This window comes from Drosophila elegans, unplaced genomic scaffold (genome assembly GCF_018152505.1).
Source record: "Drosophila elegans isolate 14027-0461.03 unplaced genomic scaffold, ASM1815250v1 contig_183, whole genome shotgun sequence".
NCBI classification, from domain to species: Eukaryota; Metazoa; Arthropoda; class Insecta; order Diptera; family Drosophilidae; genus Drosophila; species Drosophila elegans.
In genome coordinates, this window is record NW_024545550.1 from 12,427,153 (window position 1) to 12,450,153 (window position 23,001).

Sequence of the window (23,001 nt, forward strand, 5' to 3'; positions counted from 1 at the left end):
CATTTTTAACATTTTTAATAAAAGGTTTTAAGCATTTCGTTTTTCTGGAATCCACATTAGATTTAATCTAGATCAGCTTAAATTGGCATATATAATATACCAAGCTCTAGCCCTTGATTTCTCTCTATTACTTTTTTAGACAACCTTAACCCTTCTAAATCTCAGCTCTCGCTAGCCCGAATTATAAATTACTTATGTTGGGAGGAGACTTTGGGACAAAAGACAAATGCAGCACATCATTAGGCGCTCGTTGGTGGGCTCATCGAATTAATCATAAGCCAGGTGGGACGCGGATGAGCTCAAGTTAATTGGTTTATTTATTATGTGAAATTTTAATTAAATAAACAGCAGCTCTAATACACACGCACGTGCCGCCGAGCCAATGGAATCGTTGTCCCAGCCTCGGATCGAGTGCCACTGGCAGGTGCGACAAAGTAATTAATTTCACACGAATCAGGTCCACAAATATACCTCAAAATAGTTGCGATAAACGCAATCCAATCGATAGAATTTCGCTTGTTTGTGAAAATAAAAACATACCCAGCCTGACCAAATATTTGGCTATGCAAATATTTAGCTTTTATTCAATTCGGTAAAGGCGAAATCAAAATTTAAGCCGACCTTTTGTTTGAATTTTAGAGCTATGGGTGTTGTTTGCCACCACTAATAATTAAAATATTTATGCTGGCCCTGCACAACCGCTACTAAATATTTACTTGGCATTATTGGTCGATAACAAAACATTGTCACTTTAATGTTCCAAATACTTTGGCAATTTGCAGGCAAATCAAGCGTGCAAAACACGACGAAAATTTACGGGCACTGCGGCAAAAATGTGGCGGCCATTATAATTTATGCGGATTTTTGTGCGTCGCCAGCGAAGCGTTAAAATGTTTGCTGCATACTCACGCAAAAATAATAAGACCGAGGCATCAAAAACATCAAAAGAGCTAAGTTTAAAATAAAATTGATACAAACATATTTGTATATACTTATTGATCAAACAAAAAATATCTAGGAAATTAATTTTGAGACAGCTCAAGTAGGAATGGTTATTAAAGATACAAATATATATAATCATAAAATAAATGTGGTTTAATTTTCTTACTGTCTCAAAATTAATATCCTATGTATTTTATTCTTATCAAAACGTATTTGTTTATGTTAAATTATAATTTGGCTAAGTTAAACAATACAAGCAGAAGCAATATGTATTTAAAAATTATTTTAAAATGATTTAAGCAACGTTTTCACTTGTGTATAATGTTTTGTAGCCGGCTAGAGTTAGATTCAGATTCGAACTTAAGATTTAACAAAATATTTTTTTTTTTGATTTTACTTCCGCAATAATTAATATTTATTATAAAATTAATTATACTTGCTTGGTTTGATTTCTTTGTGGGTATATACAATTCAGAGTCATTTTTTGTTAATTAATATATGATTTTAACTTGGTTTGATGCTCACCTGTTATGATCCAGAGTTCGCGCAGACAGTCTTCACGGCTCTTGGCGATGGCCGCCGACTTGCTGAGGTCCTGCGGCGCCTCGAGGAGCGGAAAGATGAGGGCGCCCAGCACGGAGTAGCCGATGACCAGGAGCACGAGGCCGGGCGTGGAGAGCAGCAGCTTGAGGATGTGGCCGCAGCAGCGCCGGAGACCGCTGCTCGGCTTGGCTGTCAGCGAGGCGGTGGTCCTGGCGCCCACCTCCGTTGCTCCTGCTCCGGATTCGGCAGCATCGGGATCGGGATCCGTCTCATCGTCAATGCCACAGTTCAGCTGCTGCTGTTGCTTGGCCCTAATCGCCTGCTCAACGTCGGACATGATCGCTCAGTGTTCAATGGCATTTAGTGGCCACCTGCTCCTCCTCGGCTTCCGTTTTCGTTTCCGCTTCCAGCAAGCATTTCCGTTTCCGTTGGCAGCAGCATGACTCGTCCAACCCTTGGCTCACTAATTGCAACAGAGTTTTCTCATCGTTCGCAATGTCGTCGCTTTGTTCTCCCTATATCCCGCCCTATATCCCGCCCTATATCGCCCCTATATCTTTGTTCCCTGGTTGTCTGTCGACTGCCTTTCTATCCGCTTGTTGCCTTCAGCAAGCGTATTATTTTTTAAGCTGTCGTTGACTCGTTTTTGCTGCTTTTGCTGATGATGCTGCTGTTGTCGCTTGCTGCTGTTGCTGGTGTTGCTGACGTGGCATTTACCATTGTTCCTGGTCTATGCACTCCATGGACTCTTCCTCCTCTCGGCCGTTTGTACTTTTAAAGTTGTTGTGCCAGTTTGCTCCCCTCCTCGCCTGCCTGTAATTGAAAACATTTGTATGCTGTAGTTGTTGGTATTCATATTGTTGCAGTTGCTGCAGTTGTTGCTGCTGCTGCCTGGCTGCTTCCGTTAAAGTGCACTTGGGAGTAGGTTAAGCGCACACAAAGTGAAAACGTACTAAATTTGACACTTCACTTAATCTAATTAGCAACTCTTTAGGCCCAGGCCATTCTACTGTTGCCGAGCGGCCAGCCGAGTGATAAAATTGCAGTCAATTTAAATGTTTGTATTTATTCAGTTTATGATTGAGTTAAAACGAGAGTTGGTAAGCCAATAACAAAAGCTTGTGTGATTTTAAATACGTGGTAATTAAATTCAAACTTTTTTACTCCATTTAAAACAAACACATATAGGCTGAAAGCTTTTATTTTATAACGTTTCTACTGCTTCTAGTATTTTTTCAATACAAAATGAAAAATTATCCGTCTCATAAATCTTTTAAACTCCTAGTTCATTTAAATATTGATTTCTGCTTGTCTGTTTAAGTTTGCCCACACTGCAGTCAATTTAAGTATTTATGTTTAATTAGTTAATGATTGAGTTAAAACGATACTTGTTGAGACAATAGCAAATGCTTCTGCGATATAACCTAGTGGTAATTAAATTGATTGCATTTACATAAACAAAGCCATTTTGATGTTTTTATCCAAAGGAAAATGATCCATAATCATCATTATAAATATCATCATTATAATCATAACATATTCCACCCTTTCATATATTTTTTAAGAACCTAAGACTTACTTCTTTTCCATTTAAATATTGATTTTCTCTTGGCTGTCTAAGCTCTTCAGTCAGTTTAAGTATTTATATTTGTTAAGTTTAAAAAAATACTTTTCTGTTTCATTTAAATCAGATACGTGATTTACTTAATAACTTTTGCTGTTATTTTTGCGTATTTCTTAAAACTCTTATATATTCATTGCTTATATGTATCAAGTCTTAGGTGGTTAAGACTTACTTCCACGCCATTTAAATATCGATTTCCACTTGGCCGGCTAAGTTCTCGTTTAGCCTCGTTTAGACTTGCCCACAAAGAGCTCATTATCGGATCCCATCGATTAAGCCCATAAAAATGATAACAATGCGAAAGTCCATATAGGCAGCGCGCAATCAAATTGAATGTGCGTCTGGCATTGTAAGCGATTGAGACTGGCAAATTGAAATCTGTCTGCTGGCATGTGAATACATGTTAGATACTAGCATTTCCGACCAGCCTTCACACATCAAAGTCTATAATCGTAATGAAGCTGACTGGGTAATGCGCTTAGGATATTTAGACATTGAACCAATTAAAGCCGAGGGGCAAACTCGGCGATTAGTTATTGAAGAAGCTGCCTGGAGAACACGCAACATTCATTGATGTGGGTGGATCCCAAGAAAACATTTATTCTTTTGTAGCCGCCCTTTTGTGAAGAGGAATGGGCGTCTTCGTCTGGCACACGCAATTTACTTAATTGGAAAATAAAATAAGCCAAAGCCAGAGACTGGGATTGGGTTTTGGGTTGTGGGTTGAGTGTTTGAGGGTTTGAGGGCTTTTTGCCACTGGAACTGGGCCAAACCGGAAACTGCTTGGCAAACTGAAACAATGGCCACTCGAGTTGGTTTTTTATGGTTGTATGGGTAGCGGGCATAATTTAATTCAACCGACAACGGGGCGTATGAGCAACAAAGGACCAAGGCGCTGGCTAATGCAAAATTAATGTCAATCGCTGATTCGGAGCCCCTTTGCCAAAAGGGGGCGAAACGAAATGCCAATGCCCTCTTAATTGTGACCTAACATTTGAACTGCGATGGAGACGACACGCACACATCTAAGCGAACGAAGGACATTGAGGAAAAGCCAGGCGGAAAAGCGAGAAAAGCGAGGCAAAAGGCAAGGGACAAAATGTCTGCCGGAAGTTATCCCTTTTAGCCAGATTGAAATCAGCTTACAGTCGCTCCTTAATTGAAATGTTTGCGTTTCACTTTAACCAAAGCCGTTTTCAGCCAGCCCAGGCCCAGGCTGACAAAACCCTTTTCACTCGGTCATATTTTTCTGTATTTCATCGGATTTCATTCATTTCATTTCATTGCTCTTCACCGTACTTTTTCGCACGTCATTTCATGAAGATCCCAGCCTGCCTGCCAAAGTTTTTAATAGTCGTAAAAGTACGGCTGCAGCCCAGGATAACGTTGGCCAAATCCGCGCTCGCCTTCATTTCCATTCATTTCCTTTGCTGCAGACTTGGCTTTTGTCCCACTCCGCCCTGTTGTGCATTATTTATAATTATTATTTTTAAATGCAATGACAACAAACGCAGTTTAATTATAATTTTCAACACATCAAATGCAGCAGCCGCAGAGGAAGAAAGAGGACTGCAAGCGAAGGACATCGGGGCACATCCAAGGAGAATGGCGCTAATGGCGCCAGCATTTCTCATTCTCATCCACCCTCTTAGCCAGCTTTTCCCACTTTGGAGACCAGGACAGCTTGGCTGTTTTTAAATCCAATTTCGCTTCATAATTTTATAACGCGCCCGGCAAACTCCGAGCTTTCTGGAACCCCAGAGAAATCTGCTCCTCATCCCCTTTTACCTCACTGGCCATTGCCGATTTAATTGCATTGCTGACATTTAACACCCAGCTCTGGGAACCCACACAAAAAAGGACATCATGGTGTAAAGGGACAAGATAGTAAATGAGTAAGATGGGAGCAGGAGCAAATGCAAAGTTGATTTTTTTATACGTTGCATATTGGTTTGTTAATTGAAGTCGAACAGAACTAAATTTCTATGATGGATTTACCAATTTTTCGCTTTCGAATTGTTGTATTGTTTGTAAGTTTTATTATAATTAAACATATATTGTTTTTGAAATTACTATTTTGGTTACAACTGAGTAATTAATGGTTCTTTTAAATGCAAAGACTATAGCTGGAGTATAACTAAGTATTATCTCCTATTCTAAATGTAGTGCAAATAAAAGAATTTTGTTATTATAGAGCGTTTCGAATACTCAACAACTAAGTAGAAGTCATAAAATAAAATACGGTAAAATAGGTTTGTAGCTTCGTTTTCTAAGAATCTGCGTTCAAATTTTGCTCTTAAAGTGTATGGCGTTTTTCTCGGCGATTTAATAAAAATTAAATTATTTAAAATGACTGCAGAAAATTTATCTAAATCGAGCACTTCTAAGGCCATAACTTTTCTTAAGGATGTCGGATTGTAAAAAAGCATAGCTCTAAAGCCTTGTGCTTTAATTTTCCAAGAATCTGTATTTAAATGTCAGCTTGTAATTTCAGGTCGATTTTTTGATATTTTAATGATGTAACCCCTTTCTATTTTTCCCAAAAATAGCTTCGTTGCAATATGACCTAAAACCAGCTGTTCTAATTGCATAACTTTTCTCTCAGAAATCCGATTTCAAAAAGGCATACCGCTATAGGTTTGTGACTTAGTTTTCTAAGAATCTGCGTTTAAATTTTGCTTTTAAAATTAATAGTGTTTAATGTTGTTGACCAAAATCTGCGTTGCAAACTTCTAACTGATATTATAGATCCCTCTTCAATGGTATAAAAAACCCCTTTAAAGGATGAATACACAAATACAACATAAATTAGAAACAAATTAAAATAACACTGGCACAACACTCACCGCCAAGTGCGGCTTTTTTCATAAGCAGCACAATGAAATTGTTCAGTCAAGTGCCTATAATGAAAACTAAATGCTGCAAGATTAGTGGTCTGCCGGCGGAGCGGGTGTCCGATAGGGGATTTCCCGGCGTGTTTTCCACGCCTTTGAAGCCATAAAACCACTGGAGCGTGCGCTGAACTTTTAGCACATTAGCCGGAGGAGAGCGAATAATAGTTGGTTTTATGGCCTGAGGTGCGAAAAAAAAAATAAAAAAAAACAGATACAGATACAGAAAGATACTCGCTCTACTAAAGCTGCCCAGGAAATTCACATGATTATGAATATGCAATTGGGAGCGGGAGCGGGAAACACTTGAGCGGCGCTCATAATTCATATTAGGGCCAGAAACAAAGGACCCAAAAAGGAAACCCGCAGAAGGAAAGTGGCTGGCAAGTGCAGCTGGCCAACGGACATTATGTGCAGCACGGTCTTAGAGGATATAATGACCATGTTAATGCCCAGCACAAAAGTGCACTGAAAGGAAATGAGCAAGATAAGTAACGAGCCCGAAAATGTTCCTTATTCCCCCTGCCCTGCCCTGGGCTACAAACTTTTGCGCACAACAGGGAAAACAAGGAGAACTGTGGAAAAGCCAGTGGCTCGATGCCTTGGCCGTTCCTCATTAAACGCACTCAAGTCGCTCGCAACAATCTTAATTATGTTGTAAAGTCTTTTGGCCAGGAGGAGCAGAAAAAACAAGCCAAGCCAAGCTTTTCAGCTGCCCGCCAGGAAAAACTTTGGCCGCGCTGATTAGTTTTTCGAGTGCCTGCAGTGCAAGTCGGCTTCGGCACTCAGTCTGTCATCCAGTCAGTCGGTCATCAGTGGCAGGGCTTTGGAAACTTTTCCGGGCTGGGTGGCAAAACAACAAAAACTCATTAAAAACTGCACAAATGCAACGTTTTGCAGGGCCCATAAATACACGGCAGCACCCTCGGCCAACTCCAGATGCAGATGAAGGGCCAAGTCAAGCGGGAAAATGCAAAACTGCCCAACAAATGCACAATAATTAGAGGAAAATTTAAAAGTCGTTTGCCTGCTAATGAAGGCTTCTTTTGTGCCCGGAAAGCTGAAGGCTTGGGGCCAGCAAAAACGCAGCCACCAAAATGGCAGGGCTAACTAGCCAAAGATGCTGCCGGCTAATGGCCAAAATTGGCTCAATCAATTGCCTTAAACGTCATAATTATAATTATAGTTTTAAGTAAATAGGGTTGCAAGAGGTAATCACAAATTGCATTGTGATAAAAGAGAAGACAAATTAGGGAAAAGTCAGGTGAATGCTTTAAATCAGGGAGCGTATTTAATGATTATTTTTATTGTATTAAATTTAAGCTTGAAGAGAATGGTTTACACCAAAATTATTTAATTTTTATTCAGCTTTGCATTTATTCATAATCATTATTTTGAACAGTAAATAAAAATACCACTTAATTTGCATCATAATACTTATAATAACAACAATTACAAAATTTTCTGTTTATATTTCGCTAAAAAATTCCCTTGGAAATGGGAAATAAATGCAATTAGAAACAAACCAAAAATATTCGTTAGACAATTCTAAAGCTAAAAGCAAATAACAGCATTGTGCTGACAGAAGAAAAGTTGTTTGTCTTAAAATTGTCCGTGCTTACAATTTGATGCCATTCACAGGTTTCTTAATCAGCCATTGGGGCAAAGTTCAGTCTGGCTGCTTCAGGCTGCAGTTCAAGATAAACTCGTTAACTTTCATAATTAAATTGTTAAACATCAGTTGGGCTTTAATTGACACTCGTCGAAGGGGGCGTTCGAAGGACATCGTCCTTTGGCCTGCTCAGCGAAATTCCTTAAGTGCCAATTTAGTGGCAATTTGCTTTTGTCTTAACACTTTTTAGGGTGGTGGATAAGACTCGGGCGCTTGTAGTACAACACAATTTAATGTTAATTAAGCAAAACGTTGCCAATGGCAGTTGGTAGTCGTCCAGAGTTCAAATGGTCCATTGGTCCTTTCCCATTTCCCTTTTCCATTCCCATGCAGTCTGTGAATGTGTAAACAAATGTTTGCACAGTTGGCTTAATTGACTTTGCCGAGTTAAAGCAAAAAGTTTTTTACTCACTCTCTAGCTACCATAAACGAGATAAAAAGAACCAAATTAAATCAAATAAAATCGAATTGTTAGCCAATTGAGAACTGCCCTAAAAAAGAAGGCAAAAGTACAGGGAAATGCGGAAAATGGCAAGGGCATGCATAAAATGCATGCTAAAGGTTGGCAGCGCAAATTTGCATAAAAGCCCCGCAGCACGTACTCAGCTTTGATGTTCCGCCCTTTAACCCTCGAAATGCTCCACCACTCCCGGAATCATGTCTATATATATGTGTAGTGTGGGTCCGAAAATGCCATTTTGAATGCACTTTAAGGGCACTTTGTCTCAGGGTCTCGCTATCATTAAAAACATTCCAGACTCGCAGCTAATCCCCTGATATATGAAGTGTCATTGCGATTTGCATGGCTACGAGGCGATCTCTTTATACACATAGACAGCTGGATGTGCATATCCTGCGGCAAATGCCGCCACCAAATCGTGGAGGGGAATATCCCACAAGCCGACCGCCGAGGGTTTTAATTGAGCCAACTAACGCAGACATATGCCCAAATTAAGCGGTCGTGTGTGTGTGTGTGGCTGAGTGTTGATGCCACCGAATGCAATAATAGTTCTAGGCCCTCAAACGGTCAAAAACTGGTCTACACAAATGGGGATTAGGTTTGTCCACAAATAAGCTTGGGGTTATTGTGTGCATGGAACACTCGAGCGGTTAAAAAAATATTATAACGCATTCACGAGCTCAGAACTGAATATATTAAAGAGTGACTACAATTTTTTAAACAAAAAAATATTATAAAGAATTCACGAGCTCAGAATTAAATACATTAAAGAGTGACTACGATGTTTTAAATATTAAGCACATTTACACAAAAAAGTACCACAAAAAAGTGATTACAAGCTAAACGCCATGTTTAAAAATTTTCTTGACAATGCCAAACCAACTTAAATAATTGATAAAGTATTAAGTACCTTAAAAACCTTTATTAAGGAAAGGTATTTTTAAGTTTGTTAATTCTACATAGTGTAGTTATAGACCCAAAGCTTCGCTGGCAAGTGTAACTCCAGCGGTGTCTATCCTTTCATTGAAAACCCCTGCTCCTTCCATTGTAATTGCTTTGTTTTGCTTACTAATTGTTTGTGGCCAGAACGCCAAATTAACTTGGTCACGTGGCCGGAAGGCAATGGTGGGTGAATGGAGGGGGCATGGAGGGAGGGTTTTGGCCGGATACTAGACTCCTTAAGCCGCAGGCGCCGATGAGCGTTATTGATGACATTTTCGCTTGGTGTTTGGTATTAATTTGATGCACGAGTGGTCCTGCTATCAGCCAATGATTGAGTGCTAATGGAGCGAATGTGGCGTGGAATGAAAGAAATCGGGCGAAACAGTCAGCGGAGTGGGAGATCCGAGTTCTTGAAGCCTGAAGCCTGGGTAATAACATGCAGGCCAAGTGACCTCAATGCTTCTCTGCTGACTGACCAGTCAGAGCAAACAAAACGCGTTTCAATGCGTTTCAGGGGGCAGAACACATGTTTGCAGATGGGTGGTTAGTTGGGTGGTTGTATGGGTTGCCCACAGATGCAAACACTGAGATATGCACACACCACACACCTCGTTCGCACTAACACAGATTGCGGAGCAAGTGTGTCATGGACATGGCGAGGTTGGCCGGTTTGTTAGGAGGGGAGAAGGGGAGTTGGGGAAAGGGGGTTTGTTTTGGGAGAGGAGACAACGAAAAACACGTGTTCCATCCAAACGATGACGATGATAATGATGGCAGGGATTCCATAGATGACTGCATGGGATTGCTTTTACCGTTGAGGCTGTAAAAAAGACGCATACTAAAATGGCGATCCGAAGGACAAACAAACATGGCATACCGATAGCAGCCACAGTACACAGCACACACCGCACACAAACACAAGCCCAGCGCAAACACACGCCCATTCATTTGGTGTACTTCAAAAACCCAGGCGCACGCATTTATGCAAGATTGCAATTATGATATAAAACACCGGTCGCAGCTGGATGTGGAAGTGGGCCCAGATAGCTGAATGGATCTGGCCGGCATTGTTTGTGGTACGCGATGAATGCCCCGATGGCCCAGAGCCTTAAAGTCCGGCCTGAAAGCCAAGAGCATAGCTGATGATTTGGTGAAGGTCATCCCAGACTAACATTTCAAAGGAGAAAGTCGTGTTCGAGAAGTGGAGACATGTTTAGGCCAAGAGATTATCCAAAGTGCTACAAGGTCATCTAGACGATAACATTCCTATTTCTTCAGCTGGAAGAAGGCCCACCAGACCAAAAGCCTTAGCACTTTGTTTAGATTCAATTTTTCATTTAAAATTGCCACCTCTGTTTACATCTCATTATTTAGCATTTAATTTATAAGGATTTGCCTTGCATTTTAAGACCTAAAAGCTAAAAATAAGTGAATCACCTTTTGTATTACTTCTTTAGTATTGCTTACTACAGTTCATTTGTCATTTAATTTAAGAATAGCCTTTTTATATTTTCTCGAGCCTTAAGCTGTGATACAAAAGTATCGAATATTTAAAATCAAACAATCTAGAACTTTCGAGTTGAGTTTTCCAGTCGATCTTTATTTTGTCTTTTATCTTCTATCAAAAAAGTCGTGAGGTTCGACCTTTAAGATACACAAGTTCTGATACCGAATTTCGACTACACAAACACACTTTTAAAATGTTCCCACTCTACATAGGCATTTTCTATTGCAGCGTGCTCAAAAGTTTTCATTTTGAAAAGAACCAAAAAAAAAAGTATATTCGAATTTGGATTTGAACGGAGGCTTGGTATCTTTCAATGCGTATTTCCAACAAGTATTTCGCTAGGCTAATAAAGTAGAGTTTATTACCAAACCGGACCATCACCGTCAGGTCTTCTGTAAAGTCTTGGATTTAAAAATTTTTTAAAAATTGAAATTTACTCTCAAAGATGAGAATGTTTCCTAAATAAAACTAAAATTATTATTATTCTACAGCTTAAATTACTAATATATCTTTAATTTTGTAGGAAATAAAAGGTTTTTTCGCTTTTTTTCTCGCTTAGTAATGACTGATTAGCAATCAATATCAGCCCCCCGAGTAGAATATTCAGCGTAAAGTCATTTCCGTTGGCAAACAATCGATTAAAGGGCTTCAGCTCATTATCGCCGTTAATCGCTGCAGCTCCTGTCAGTTTCAGGGGGCCAACGGGTTGGGGTTCGGATCAGCAATGCCAATTAGGGGCTTGAACTTGAGTCCACCGCCGGACAACGGACAACGGAACTGACCCCAATCCGTGTCGCCTGTCGTCCAGCAGTCCTCTATTGTGCTGTCCAGCCCGTTTGAACCCTGCCAAACTGTCAAAGCGTTAATTGAATTTGACACTAATGAGCGTGCAATCGCTGCATAATTGATTTACAAATGCCAGGCCATCAGCCACGCCCACTGCTCGCTGCAGCTAGCCGGGTTTATGAGTTTGTTGCAAATTCGCCCTAATTGGGTCAGACAAACACACAATAGAGAGCCTGACTTTTGGCTGGCTAGGAATTAGCATTTCAGTGAAATATATGCGGAAATTGAAGGGGACGAACCGAAAAATCTGGCGGGAAATGTAGGCCGCACATTGACCCGTGTAGCTCGGCAAAACGGTCGAAGGATGCCCAAGGATCTGGGGGGCTCATTTCAGGGCTTGCCACAAGCACTAATTCCACACAATTCGTAATTAATTTGAATTAATTATGTGCCACTTTCCACATGCAGCCAGGGCAAACAAGCCGACGAAGCTTCCCGCAAACATCACGTGTGGGCTGCTGGTGGCGGGGGCGTGGCAAACGGCATATTTTTAGACTCAACTCCGGCCACAAATCTGCCGCAGAGCGGAAGGATGAAGGATAAAGTGGGCGGGCTTGGTCTTCATTTATCTTGTCTGTTTTCATTGCCTACTTTCGGCTGAAACTGGAAGCCAATGTAAAAGCAGCTCTAAGCATTAAGATTAACGGAAGTCTAGGGGGTTCCAAAACTCCTTATCCTGGTAGGCCTTTTGTTAAAAGGAACATGTTTCGCATGCTTTAAAATTAAACAAAAATTGTTAAAGAATTCAAACATTAACTATGAAAATCCTGGTTATAACGAAAGATGGTAAAACCGTTAAAAAGACTGTTTCTGACGATCCGGTTAGCGAGTGCAAGGATCCGAACGCCGACACCAGTAGTTCACCATGCGAAAACAACTCGAAAGATTCCGACAATAAGAAGCTACCCAAATCCAAGCCAGCTGATCAAAGGCCACAAGGCCACAACAACTAACCTTTGAAGAATTAGCTTAAACCAATTTAAATTTCACATTCGGTAAAGCAAAATTAAAGGAAAAGGAGAAGGAGAAGGTTCTTGGTCATTTCACAGTCCAAATCATATCAGCCGTTTTGTTTATATGCCGTTTTTTTGTTTGCCAAATAAATAATATCAGAAATATCACAATAATAAAAAAAAATTGTAATACAATTTTTTGCAATTACTTTTGGGGAGATTATCCCTTATGTTATATAAAAATTAGAAATCTAAGCTAAATACTAAATACTAATTCCTTAACCTAAGCTGCAATTTCTTTCATAGCTTCTCATCGTATAGATTTCTTTGATAAATGAATGATACTGCACATTTATGAAGTCTCAGCCCTCAATCCCTTAAGCAGCTAAGGTATAATTGTTGCAATTTATTAAGAGTATTTCTTAAACGCCATATCAAGTGTCCCAGTGGGTGAGGGCGTGTGGAACTCCCATTACTAATCTGGGCGATTCCTCACGTATGCCGTAATCTGCAAGGCATCAAGCCAAGGACTTTAGCACTTAAGACGAATTCAAACAAAAACACACACGCATCTAGTCAGACGTAATCACTGGGGCCCACGTGCTAGGCAAATTAATTTGGATTCCGTCGGTGAATTTGCCCCAAAACGGAAAAACATAGAGTGCGGGAAAACCTCAAAAATATCTCTGCCACCCAAACAATACACCGAAATGAAGAGGGTTTTTTTTTCTGGGGACGGGACGAACGTTGACAGCACAAATTTAACGCTTGAAATGCCAAACACACAAACATTTTGACATTCAAAGCACAGATCCTAATACGCATGAATATGTACAGTGTACACAGTTGTGTGTTGTCCTTGCTCGGTTCTCGGTTCTCTCGGCGTGGCAAATTTTCCATGAAAATTGCATGAATTGCAGATTTTTGTTGCCCTTTCCTTTTTACCATACGCACGAAATGCGCTCCGACCGGAGTGCCGGGGGTTGTGGCCCAACTTACACCCGGAGTCAAGTTGCGTGTGCCGTAGACATTTTTATGGCATGCAGCGAACTGCCAGATGGCAGCTGCCGCTTGGCACTTGCCGCAAAATAGGGAAAATGCTTTACAATATAATAGAATTTGCCAGAAACGTGACTTTAACAAGCTTTTGGACATGTAAATACATAAACATTACACACATATGCACTGGCTGTCAAACACCAGCCAACAGGAATGACTTAATATACTGCAAAGCTGATATGTGGACAATGTGGCGTATGCGTGATATGCCAAGGAAAGGATGGAGAGTAAGAGACGAAGAATGAGCAGCAATGCAGGAGTGCAGAAATGCATAAATGCGACCACAGCTCAATTAGTTTTTCGTTTTTAGAGGGCGAGCATGCAGGGCGTATGATTAATGTGGTTTCCATTCAAATGGCACTGCCCGAAAGTATGCTACAATGGAGTGCCCGACACTTGTGGCACTCCATGCAGCAGCATCAAGATAACGAGCTATTTTCTTTGCTTTTCCCTGCCTTCTGGAATGCAGCCAACTTGAAAAGCCTTTATTCAACAGATACAAATACTTTGCCAACAAATTGCGGCATTCCCGGAATCACAGATCACAAATGCAGATACCAAACTAAATTGCCTTTCATTCCAATTACTTTGCTGGGCCAGGTAATCCGGCTAATTGCCCACCCACATATCATACAACTAATGCGGCAAGTGCCAACATCTCGATGCAAAAGTTGCAGCTTAAATTCAATTACGATAGTTCGGTCCAGTACACCTAGAGAAAAAACCCATGGTAAAATTAAACATTAAATTATTTGATTGTAACATTATTTTGCAAAATATAAACTTACTGAAAATAAACTAAAAAAAAGTTTTGAATAAAGTTAAATTAAAATAAAACATGATAATGTAATTATAAACATATTGAATCCAACTACCATTTTCTTATTCGATATATAATTTTTTAATTTATGACTAAATATTTCCATACCTACAAATAAAAATTAGTTAGTTTAAAAAAAAATATTTAATTCAAATTGAAAATATTTAAAATTAACCATGATTTTTCGCTGAGTGTAGTTGCTGGAATTTTCATTAAGTAAACACACAGGTTAGAGATTAAAATCACGAGCTGGGTAGGAATCACACTGACGCACTTCACACCCGCAGAACGGCACCCAAAGGAGGCATTTTAAGCACACGAATTTAAATCATCAATTTTTCATCTCACTCGACTGCATAAATCAAGCTGGCTGTCTACCTGCCACGTGGCATATGCCGCTGAAACAAGTGCCAGCTTGTAACGGCCACGTTAACCTGCCTCATTGTCTGCGCGACATTTGTTGTCCTTTTGTGTTTAATGTCCAACAGTCGAAGGCAGTAAAATTTAATGCCAGCTCCTCCTGTTTTCCACTACCAACTCCAGCCACCAAAAAGACAATTGCGTGACGCGGAGCATTATGGCCACGGCCTGGAGTTGACTTTTGGCCAAGACAACGGCGGTTGGCTTGTCACTGCTATTTGCTTAGACGCGATTTATGCCCTGCTAACGCTTGATAAATGACTGGGAAAATTAGTAAGTGGCTTTTACTTTTTGTCAACGCGACTACGAATCCGAAATGCTCGTTGGCCATAAATTCACAGTTCGCTGCTGTTGCCGCTGCTGCTGCTGCTGCTCTGTCATCTTCTCCGCTGCCCTGTGGCTCATTAAAATGCCAAATTAGTCCGGCAAATTAGTAAAATTCTAGATGATAATTCCTGTAATTGTAAGTGCTGGTGAGGTGAATTCAACCCGGCAAACAGACCGAAATTAAATGGAGTGACCAACTGGAATGGCTAATTAAATAAGAAACAGTAGAGCGAAGCAGAGGAAAAGATCTAAAAATGCTAAATAAATGAATCACAAAAAAAGAGCAACAATTAAAATGACAAATGACCCTCTACACTCACAGAACTCATTAGCTTTTATTAATCGAATTAACTGCATATGCAGCATGGCGAAACATTGTTGCTAAGTCTTTTATCCCAACAATTACCGACTGTTCACATTGACCAATAAATAAGTCACAGAATAACACATGCCAAGCAGATAATCGGAGGGAAATTCATCCATAAACAGACAGATTAAACCCGTCAACGTCACCGTATATGCATGTGCGTGCATTAAAAATTAATTACATTTTAAATGGCAAAAGGATTTAATTTTTGTCGGCCATCTCCTCTACCTATCTCCTAATTGAAAAGTAAAATAAATGTCATTACTGTAATGCATTTGGGATGGAATGTGATTTAGAGCACTTGGCCCGGCATCGTTGAGATTTTAATTGAATTGTTGGGATCAATACGCCCACGCAGCAAAGTTACTCACATGGAAATGCTGTAAATTTGTTGCGGTCAATTTTGCGTGTTAAGGCCAGTAAAAACCGAAAATCGTTTGCCACTTCCCATCTTTTTTGTTTTCCACAAATTTCCTCACACACCTCCCTCTATTTCGCTCTAAAATTGAGAGCCGCAGTCGGTAAACGAACCGCAGCAGCCAAGTGTCGAAAATTTGCATCCAATTAAAATGTTTGCTCCAACAAACTGCGGCCGACATGAGCTTTTACTTTCATGACCAATATGCAGCGTGGCGTTCGTTTGGTTGCCAATGCCACCGACCAAAAACTGCAATTAGGTAGTTAGTGCGTGTCGTAATAATAAATCTATATTGATTTCTTATCAAGCTTGGGTCTTTCCCATGGGTTTTTTTGTTTTCTTTCTTTTTAAGTATAGTTTTTCGGAAATGTTCTCAGAACATTTAATTCTCGGAAAGTTAGCAATCGGCAGACAAACGGTTATCGTTTGTTAATCTACCCAAAAATATCATAAAACCTTTATTATTGAGTTTTTGAGCTAAAAATAGAATTCTATTCCGGGGAAAATAGATTACAATATAATCAAACACCTGCCAAAAAGGGCAAGTGGTATCAAAACATGTACTAAGGTCAAATTTCTATAACGCAAGCATTGAAAAAAATCAAGATTTAATATTCTTACAATTTGTATTCTTATTTTTATGTAACCATGTTCAGATAAATCTAGCTTAGACAATTATAATCAAAAGAAAAGATGAAAATATTAAAAATTTTAATTTTAGAAGAGGTATTGACACCAAATAATAAGACCAAAAACAATTTTACAACTTAGCAATTTTTCAAAGAAATTAAGCATACAAATTCTTAGGTAACAACTGTCAAATTGTAATGGAAGACAAACATAATTCTGAGGACATTTTAATATTTACTTATTAAATAATAACAGCTTAAATAACAGTCATTATGTCACTGACTGACCCTTAAGCCAACCTACTAAGCACGTTCACATGGCTTACCAGTAAGAAAAACATAAACACACATAAGTGCGACGCGTTGGTTAGCCGATGATAATAACTTAATTTTCATATTTTCACTTACCTTGGGTTATGTCAAGTCTAATGGCCAGCTCCCCGAAACACCTCGAGACACGTTTTTTTGTTTTGTTCGTAGTTTGTTTTCGTTTTCGAGTTATTTCTTTCTTTGTTTTTATTTCGACTACGCTCGCTTTAGATGCCGCTGGGCAAAAAGAGCTGCTCAGTGAGCTTTTGGCGTTCGCGGTGAGCGGATCGCTTGGATACTTCAACGGAAATCAATTGTTTACCAACGCAAGTGACTGCAAAATAGATAGAAAATCAAATATTAATAAATAAAAGTAAGCTCGTGGCCGCGACTGTGATCAATCAAAGGGAAATAAAGCCTAAGATGCTAAAGATTTCCAGACACCTGGCCACAAATTCCTAAAAAAAATAGATAAAACCAGCAGAAAGTGGAGCGAAAGTAATAAAATAAAATCCAGTTTTTTGTGTGTGAACTTAAGCAACCCCACAGATAAACCAAAACCTATCTTAAATGTGGCATATCGCGTGTTCCACCTACAAACCATAAAATATATGATCAAGCCATAAACTTAGCATCCATAAAACTATTGGCATAGTTACCTCCATTTTCCCATTTGAATACCCGGTAAAAACAAAAAAAATATTGATGTGCAAATGAAGGTTTTTCCATTTACCGGTCATTTCGGTTCGTTGCGAAACCTTCACGATATCTTTATTGAGATATATCTTTATTATCAAATTGCATATCTGCAAACTTTAAGATAAAAGAGGAAGTGAGCCAAAATGATACTTTGGCGGGAGAGAATCTGAGTGCCATAGCCTAATTACACTTTCAAATTGTATCAGTCAGTCACACTTTTTTATGCAATAAATTAAAACCACAACGAAACAGTCAAAGCGCTTAGACAAAGAGCTTTCAGCGCCAGGAAAGCGCCTCGAGTGCAATTAAATAATTGACTCTTGCCAATATAAAATAATAAAAATTCATTTAGAACGTGTGGCGGTTGCAGGCTTTATCGCACCACCAAAACCTCGAACAAGAGGCAATGTGTTGTGCTGCCATTAAGTTTTGTTTTGTTTTGTTTTCTTTTTATTTGTTTTGTTTAGGCCAAGTTGGCGGGTAATTGCATTGTGTGCCTTTACTTTCCATTTTTGCCACGAGAACAATCGGGCAAGCAGCTGCTCATGCGCAACTCAAAAAGCACTGTGGCACGATCTAGAGATCTAGAGACATCCAAAAAGTAAACAAACCTGGCTGTCTACTTAAAAAAGTTGATGGGTAAATACTCTAACTAGAGAGAAGGTGGGTTGTTAAGCAAATTGATGACTCAGGCAAAAATTTTGGGTATTCCGGATGGCTTTTATATCTAGAATTCTTTCCCAATAACTTATCTGATTCATTAGTTAGTTAATCTTCGCTTATGTGTATTCCTGTGACTCACAGAATATCCATATCGATCACTAAAAATACTGCCTGTAACAGCTTGTTAACCTGTTTTTTGAGTGTTTAACAAGGCCAATGTCTTGGTTTGTCAACTGGTTTTGAATCAGGAAGAGAATAGTGCGTATTACTTGCACTTTCAAAATTGCTCATCTGAAAACAGTGAATTAATTAGTGCTATTTGGAGAAATGCTCTATTAGAAATGCAATTTCTGCATATATTTGCAAGACAATTGGGGGAAAAATTCATGAGAAAGTTTCAAGTTTTATTTGCCAGCATCCAGAGTGGATAATAAATCAATCCGAAATTCGAGATATCAGGAAAGTTTGCCGCCTTGCAACGGAAACAAATGGTTGGGCGGCATACCCGAGGTGTTGTTATGAATGGCCTGCGGCAATAAGCTAAAAGCAAAAAACTTAAGCCAGACGCTTGGAGACCTTTCCCTGAAAAGGCCAGGAAACTGGTTTGGCAGCCAAAGTGCCAGCGATTTTAGCCAGGCTCTGGCTGCATTTACCAGTTTGATGCAGTATTGGCTGCATCAAGGCGGCAGCGCCACCTCTCCATTGTTATGTAATGCGTAATCGTCTAAGTCAGTGGGTCAGTGACTTGCCAGCTTGTCTTTTTGGTCTTTTGTCTTGTCAGTGTCCAACTGAACCGGTAAGCGATCGTAAATTGCTCTCCATCAATGGCCATAATTGGGGCCTCAAAACTTGACCACTATTCGATGTGTAACCTTAAGTTTGCAGCGCGTTAAGTTGAAGGTTAGTGTAACCACATTTCTGATTGATTTGCAGCTGCAGCATGGAAACCACAAACAACAACAATGACAATGGATACATGAACCCGGCGTTTGTGGGTTCACTGAACGCCTCAACCATATCGATACCAGGGGCCTACAAGCCCAATGATCCGGCGAATGGCAAGAAGCCCACTCCGGCTGGCTCTGCGGGATCAGAAGCTGCGCCAGGACCTGCAGATGACCAGCCGGCAGTGGAGGCGGGTCAGCAGGGCAAGCAGCGCGCCAGCTGGAACAACGACATCGAGTTCCTCATGTCCTGCATCGCCCTGAGTGTCGGCCTGGGCAACGTCTGGCGCTTCCCCTTCACAGCGCTGGAGAACGGCGGCGGCGCCTTCGTGATCCCCTACCTCATCGTCCTGGTTCTGGTGGGCAAGCCCGTGTACTACCTGGAAATGCTGCTCGGCCAGTTCTCCAGTCGCGGCAGTGTGAAGGTCTACGACTTCTCGCCCATCATGAGAGGTGAGTGACTAAATGGAACTGCGGGGGAATTGGTAATTTCTTTGAAAAGAAAACTAGCCCAGGATTTTATTAGTAACAGATCGTTCTATTTCTTACATCGTACGTTTTTTTTAAACTAAATTATGTTTAGCTACGAATGTCATTCGATAGGAAGTATTATAGCAAGTTCAATGATGTTTGACATTCAAAACTTGGCCAAAATGAGCCGCAAGGCAATAAGTCTGCCTGTTTTGTGCAATTGGCGACATAAACTATACATTTCCGGTTGATTTTGAAAAATTAGTTTTTTGAGAGAATTATGCCCTAAATGCCTTAGTAATATGTGCTAAGACATACATTCTAAGTTAGAGGTCACTTTGTTTTTCGGTTAAGCCTTAAGTAATCTAACTGGCCTGGAAATCAATAGTTCAAGGCTTCCAAAGATTCTCCCATTTCAAGGTGATAATCCCGAAACAGTGCAATAAATCAAGGGATAACCCCTATCTCCCCTCCTCCACACAGGCATTGGCTATGGCCAGGTGCTGGCCACTGGCATCGTGACCACCTACTACGCCACGCTAATGGCCCTGACGCTCCGCTACTTCGTGGACTCCTTCTACCCGACCCTGCCGTGGAGCTACTGCCGAGCGGAGTGGGGTCCTGACTGCCTGGACTCGGGTCCGCAGGAGGCCAGTGGCACTAGTGCCATCCTCGAGAGCACGGGAGTGCGCAAAACCTCGGCGGAGTTCTACTTCATGTGAGTGGGTGGCCAACTGGTGTCCAGGGAGTGGCATTCATGTCTTCCATTGGTATCGCTATTCCCCCACAGCAACATCGTTCTGCGCGAGAAGGCGAGCATCGATGACGGCATCGGGTATCCCAGCTGGAGTCTGGCCCTGGCTTTGGCCGTGGCCTGGGTCATCATAGCCGGGATCATGTTCAAGGGGGTGAAGAGTTCCGGCAAGGCCTCCTACTTCCTGGCCCTCTTCCCGTACGTGGTGATGTTCGTGCTGCTGGTCAGAGCACTTAGCCTGCCGGGCGCCTTCGACGGGGTGCTCTACTTCCTGCGTCCGCAGTGGCACAAGCTCCTGGAGCCGCAGGTGTGGTATGCGGCCGTCACCCAGGTGTTCTTCTCGCTGGCCATCTGCTTCGGCAACATCATTATGTACGCATCCTACAACCGCTTCGGCCACAACATTTACAGGTGAGTGGAGATGACAGCAGTCCATAGTTATTTATTGAGAGATATTAGTCGGCAAGTAGAAAAATCTTATGATTTTAGCTAAGACTTTTGATCAGAAAAGAAAGCTTTTATTGACTGAATAAAAGGTTCAAAAAGCTGAAAAATGTTTGAAAACAATCCAGAAAAATCTGCAATATTTTTGAAAAAAATTATATAAAATTCAAATAACGTAATTTTATTATATGAAATTATTTATTTTTTTAAAGAAATTCATTATCTCAAGTTTTTCAGGATTTTCCTTAATGTTTTTTAGCCTTTTGCTATACTTTTTCGGCATTTCGGAAATATAATTGTTTTTTGAGCACAATCTTCTGCTTTTTGGGAGTATCAAGTTAGTTCTTAGTTATGTACCCCATTTTGCTGCTCCGCAGGGATGCCAACATCGTGACCACGCTGGACACCTTCACCTCGCTGCTGTCCGGCGTGATTATCTTCGGGATTCTGGGCAACCTGGCGCACGAGAACAACACCAGCGACATCGCCAGCGTGGTGAAGGGCGGTCCGGGGCTGGCCTTCATCTCGTACCCCGACGCCATTGCCAAGTTCAAGTTCCTGCCGCAGCTCTTCTCCGTGCTCTTCTTCCTCATGCTCTTCGTGCTGGGCATCGGCAGCAACGTGGGCATGGCCTCCTGCCTGTCCACGGTGATCAAGGACCAGTTCGGGCACCTGCGCAACTGGACGATAGTGGTGGGCATAGCCGTGGTGGGCTACCTGCTGGGCCTGCTCTACCTCACGCCGGGCGGACAGTTCGTGCTCAACCTGCTGGACTACTTCGGGGTGACCTTCGTGGCCCTGGTGCTGGCCATCTTCGAGCTGGTGGCCATCGCCTGGGTGTACGGCGTAAAGCGGCTCTGCCGCGATGTCGAGTTCATGATTGGCATCAAGACGTCGCTGTACTACCGCATCTGCTGGGCGGTGGTCACGCCGCTGCTAATGCTCACCATCCTCGTCTACACGCTGGTGCTGTATGAGCCGCTCAAGTACAATGACTACACCTACCAATCCGGAGTGTACGGTAAGCTGGCAGGATTAGCTATGCCACCCGAATATCCGTCCTTAATTGAATTCCACCCCTTTTTTCTATGACAGTTTTTGGCTGGTGCCTGACTGCCTTCGGCGTGGGGCAGGTGCTCTTCTGGGCCATTCCCGCTGTGCGGCAACAGCCCGCGCACTTGGGATTCTGGGCCCGCGTGCGCAAGGCCTTTGAGCCACTGCCCAGCTGGGGACCCGCCGACCCACAGACCCTCAAGCGGTACCAACTGTTCGTCCAGGAGGGCAACGCCAGCGCCATGTTCCAGCGCAGCAGTATCTGGCACAGGATCTGCGACAATATCTTCGGCTAGCTTTGAATTAGCAGTAAAACTATATACCATTTAAGTCGCTTTACGAGAGGAACCCTTTTTTAGCAATAAAAATCGGTCCCAGCCGCGGGCTTTAGTGCCAAATTAAATGGCAGTTGGAGTTGCCCTCGGGGAGACCGTAGCAAATACAAAGGCAGTGCTCTTAGATATGGCGTTTCAAAAGATATGTGCTGAATAAAAGAGTAAAAGACAATGGCCAAAGGCAAGTGTACAGTAACAGAAACCCGTTTATTTATTAGTAAGAAAATATTTTACCCTTACTCCATATTTTATATTTTTAAAAGTAAATAAGTTCTTAAAACCTTTAGGACCACAAAATACCCATGAATTATACCACTGACAAAAAACGTAAACGTATCCATTATCGATTTTATGCTTAAATATAAACTTTTTTACCGAGCTTCCTGTGTCGCAAGAGTACTTTTTTGTGTTCTTTGGGCATCGCTGGTGAGTGCTGGCAACTGGCGCAACTATAAAAGACAAGACAATTGCAGCCAGCGGCACTTTCTGCCCCCATTTGGGCCCCCTTTCTGGCACCCCTCGTGTGTGCTCGCATACGCGCTTTGATTATGCCATAAAGGGTGGAAAGTTCTGATTTTATGATTGAAGGAAAGAGTTCCAGTGGGCTTATGTGTGTGCTGTGCTGTGGGACACTTCCGCATAACATGGGGCGCAAAGTATTAAAGTAATTTGTAGAGAGCAAACAAGGGACTTGCATTCCGCTGGCTGCCTGCTGCGAGGATGAGCAGAACATGGACAAATGTCAGACGAGAGGGGTATAGTATTTGCGAATAGTTGTATGAGTAATAAATCAAGCGAAGGATCGCAGTGTGCACCCATGGAATACCTATGGCTGTCACCTTAATGAAGATGTGGGTGGCAGCTAACAGTGCGGGTGTGCGTAATTGCACTGATAAAACGCATTTAAGC

General features: G+C 41.4%; 2 protein-coding genes across 5 annotated transcripts in view; one reads left to right on the forward strand and one right to left on the reverse strand.

Moving 5' to 3' along the window:
• The window catches only part of LOC108141475 (ataxin-2 homolog), a 30,583-nt gene extending 13,645 nt beyond the window's left edge, over positions 1-16,938 (reverse strand). Inside the window, exons 1-2 of the mRNA XM_017264883.2 lie at positions 16,829-16,938; positions 1,468-2,298 (exon numbers count right to left, since the gene is read on the reverse strand). Of these exons, the coding sequence (XP_017120372.1) occupies positions 1,468-1,822 (355 nt within the window). The 5' untranslated portion in view covers positions 1,823-2,298; positions 16,829-16,938. The remainder of the gene's footprint in view (positions 1-1,467; positions 2,299-16,828) is intronic.
• A 67-nt stretch (positions 16,939-17,005) lies between these two features.
• Positions 17,006-22,471, forward strand: LOC108141476 (sodium-dependent nutrient amino acid transporter 1). Of its 4 annotated transcripts, none has more exons than XM_017264886.1 (6): positions 17,006-17,102; positions 19,025-19,488; positions 19,990-20,224; positions 20,297-20,671; positions 21,082-21,725; positions 21,800-22,471. In XM_017264886.1, exons 2-6 carry the CDS (start codon positions 19,032-19,034, stop codon positions 22,051-22,053), a joined length of 1,965 nt encoding a protein of 654 aa, XP_017120375.1. In that variant the 5' UTR covers positions 17,006-17,102; positions 19,025-19,031; the 3' UTR covers positions 22,054-22,471. The 4 variants fall into 4 exon arrangements, with proteins under 4 accessions (XP_017120375.1, XP_017120376.1, XP_017120373.1 ...); XM_017264887.2 differs by having other exon boundaries at positions 17,013-17,055; XM_017264884.2 differs by having other exon boundaries at positions 17,062-17,227.
• The last annotated feature ends 530 nt before the right edge of the window (positions 22,472-23,001 follow it).

What these genes read in the sequence shown, in the direction of transcription:
- LOC108141476 (XM_017264886.1), top strand. Translation starts at nt 19,032, where the DNA reads ATGGAAACCACAAACAACAACAATGACAATGGATACATGAACCCGGCG. An exon ending in CTTCTCGCCCATCATGAGAG is followed by an intron (nt 19,489 to 19,989) that starts GTGAGTGACTAA and finishes TCCTCCACACAG; the next exon opens with GCATTGGCTATGGCCAGGTG. An exon ending in TTCGGCCACAACATTTACAG is followed by an intron (nt 20,672 to 21,081) that starts GTGAGTGGAGAT and finishes GCTGCTCCGCAG; the next exon opens with GGATGCCAACATCGTGACCA.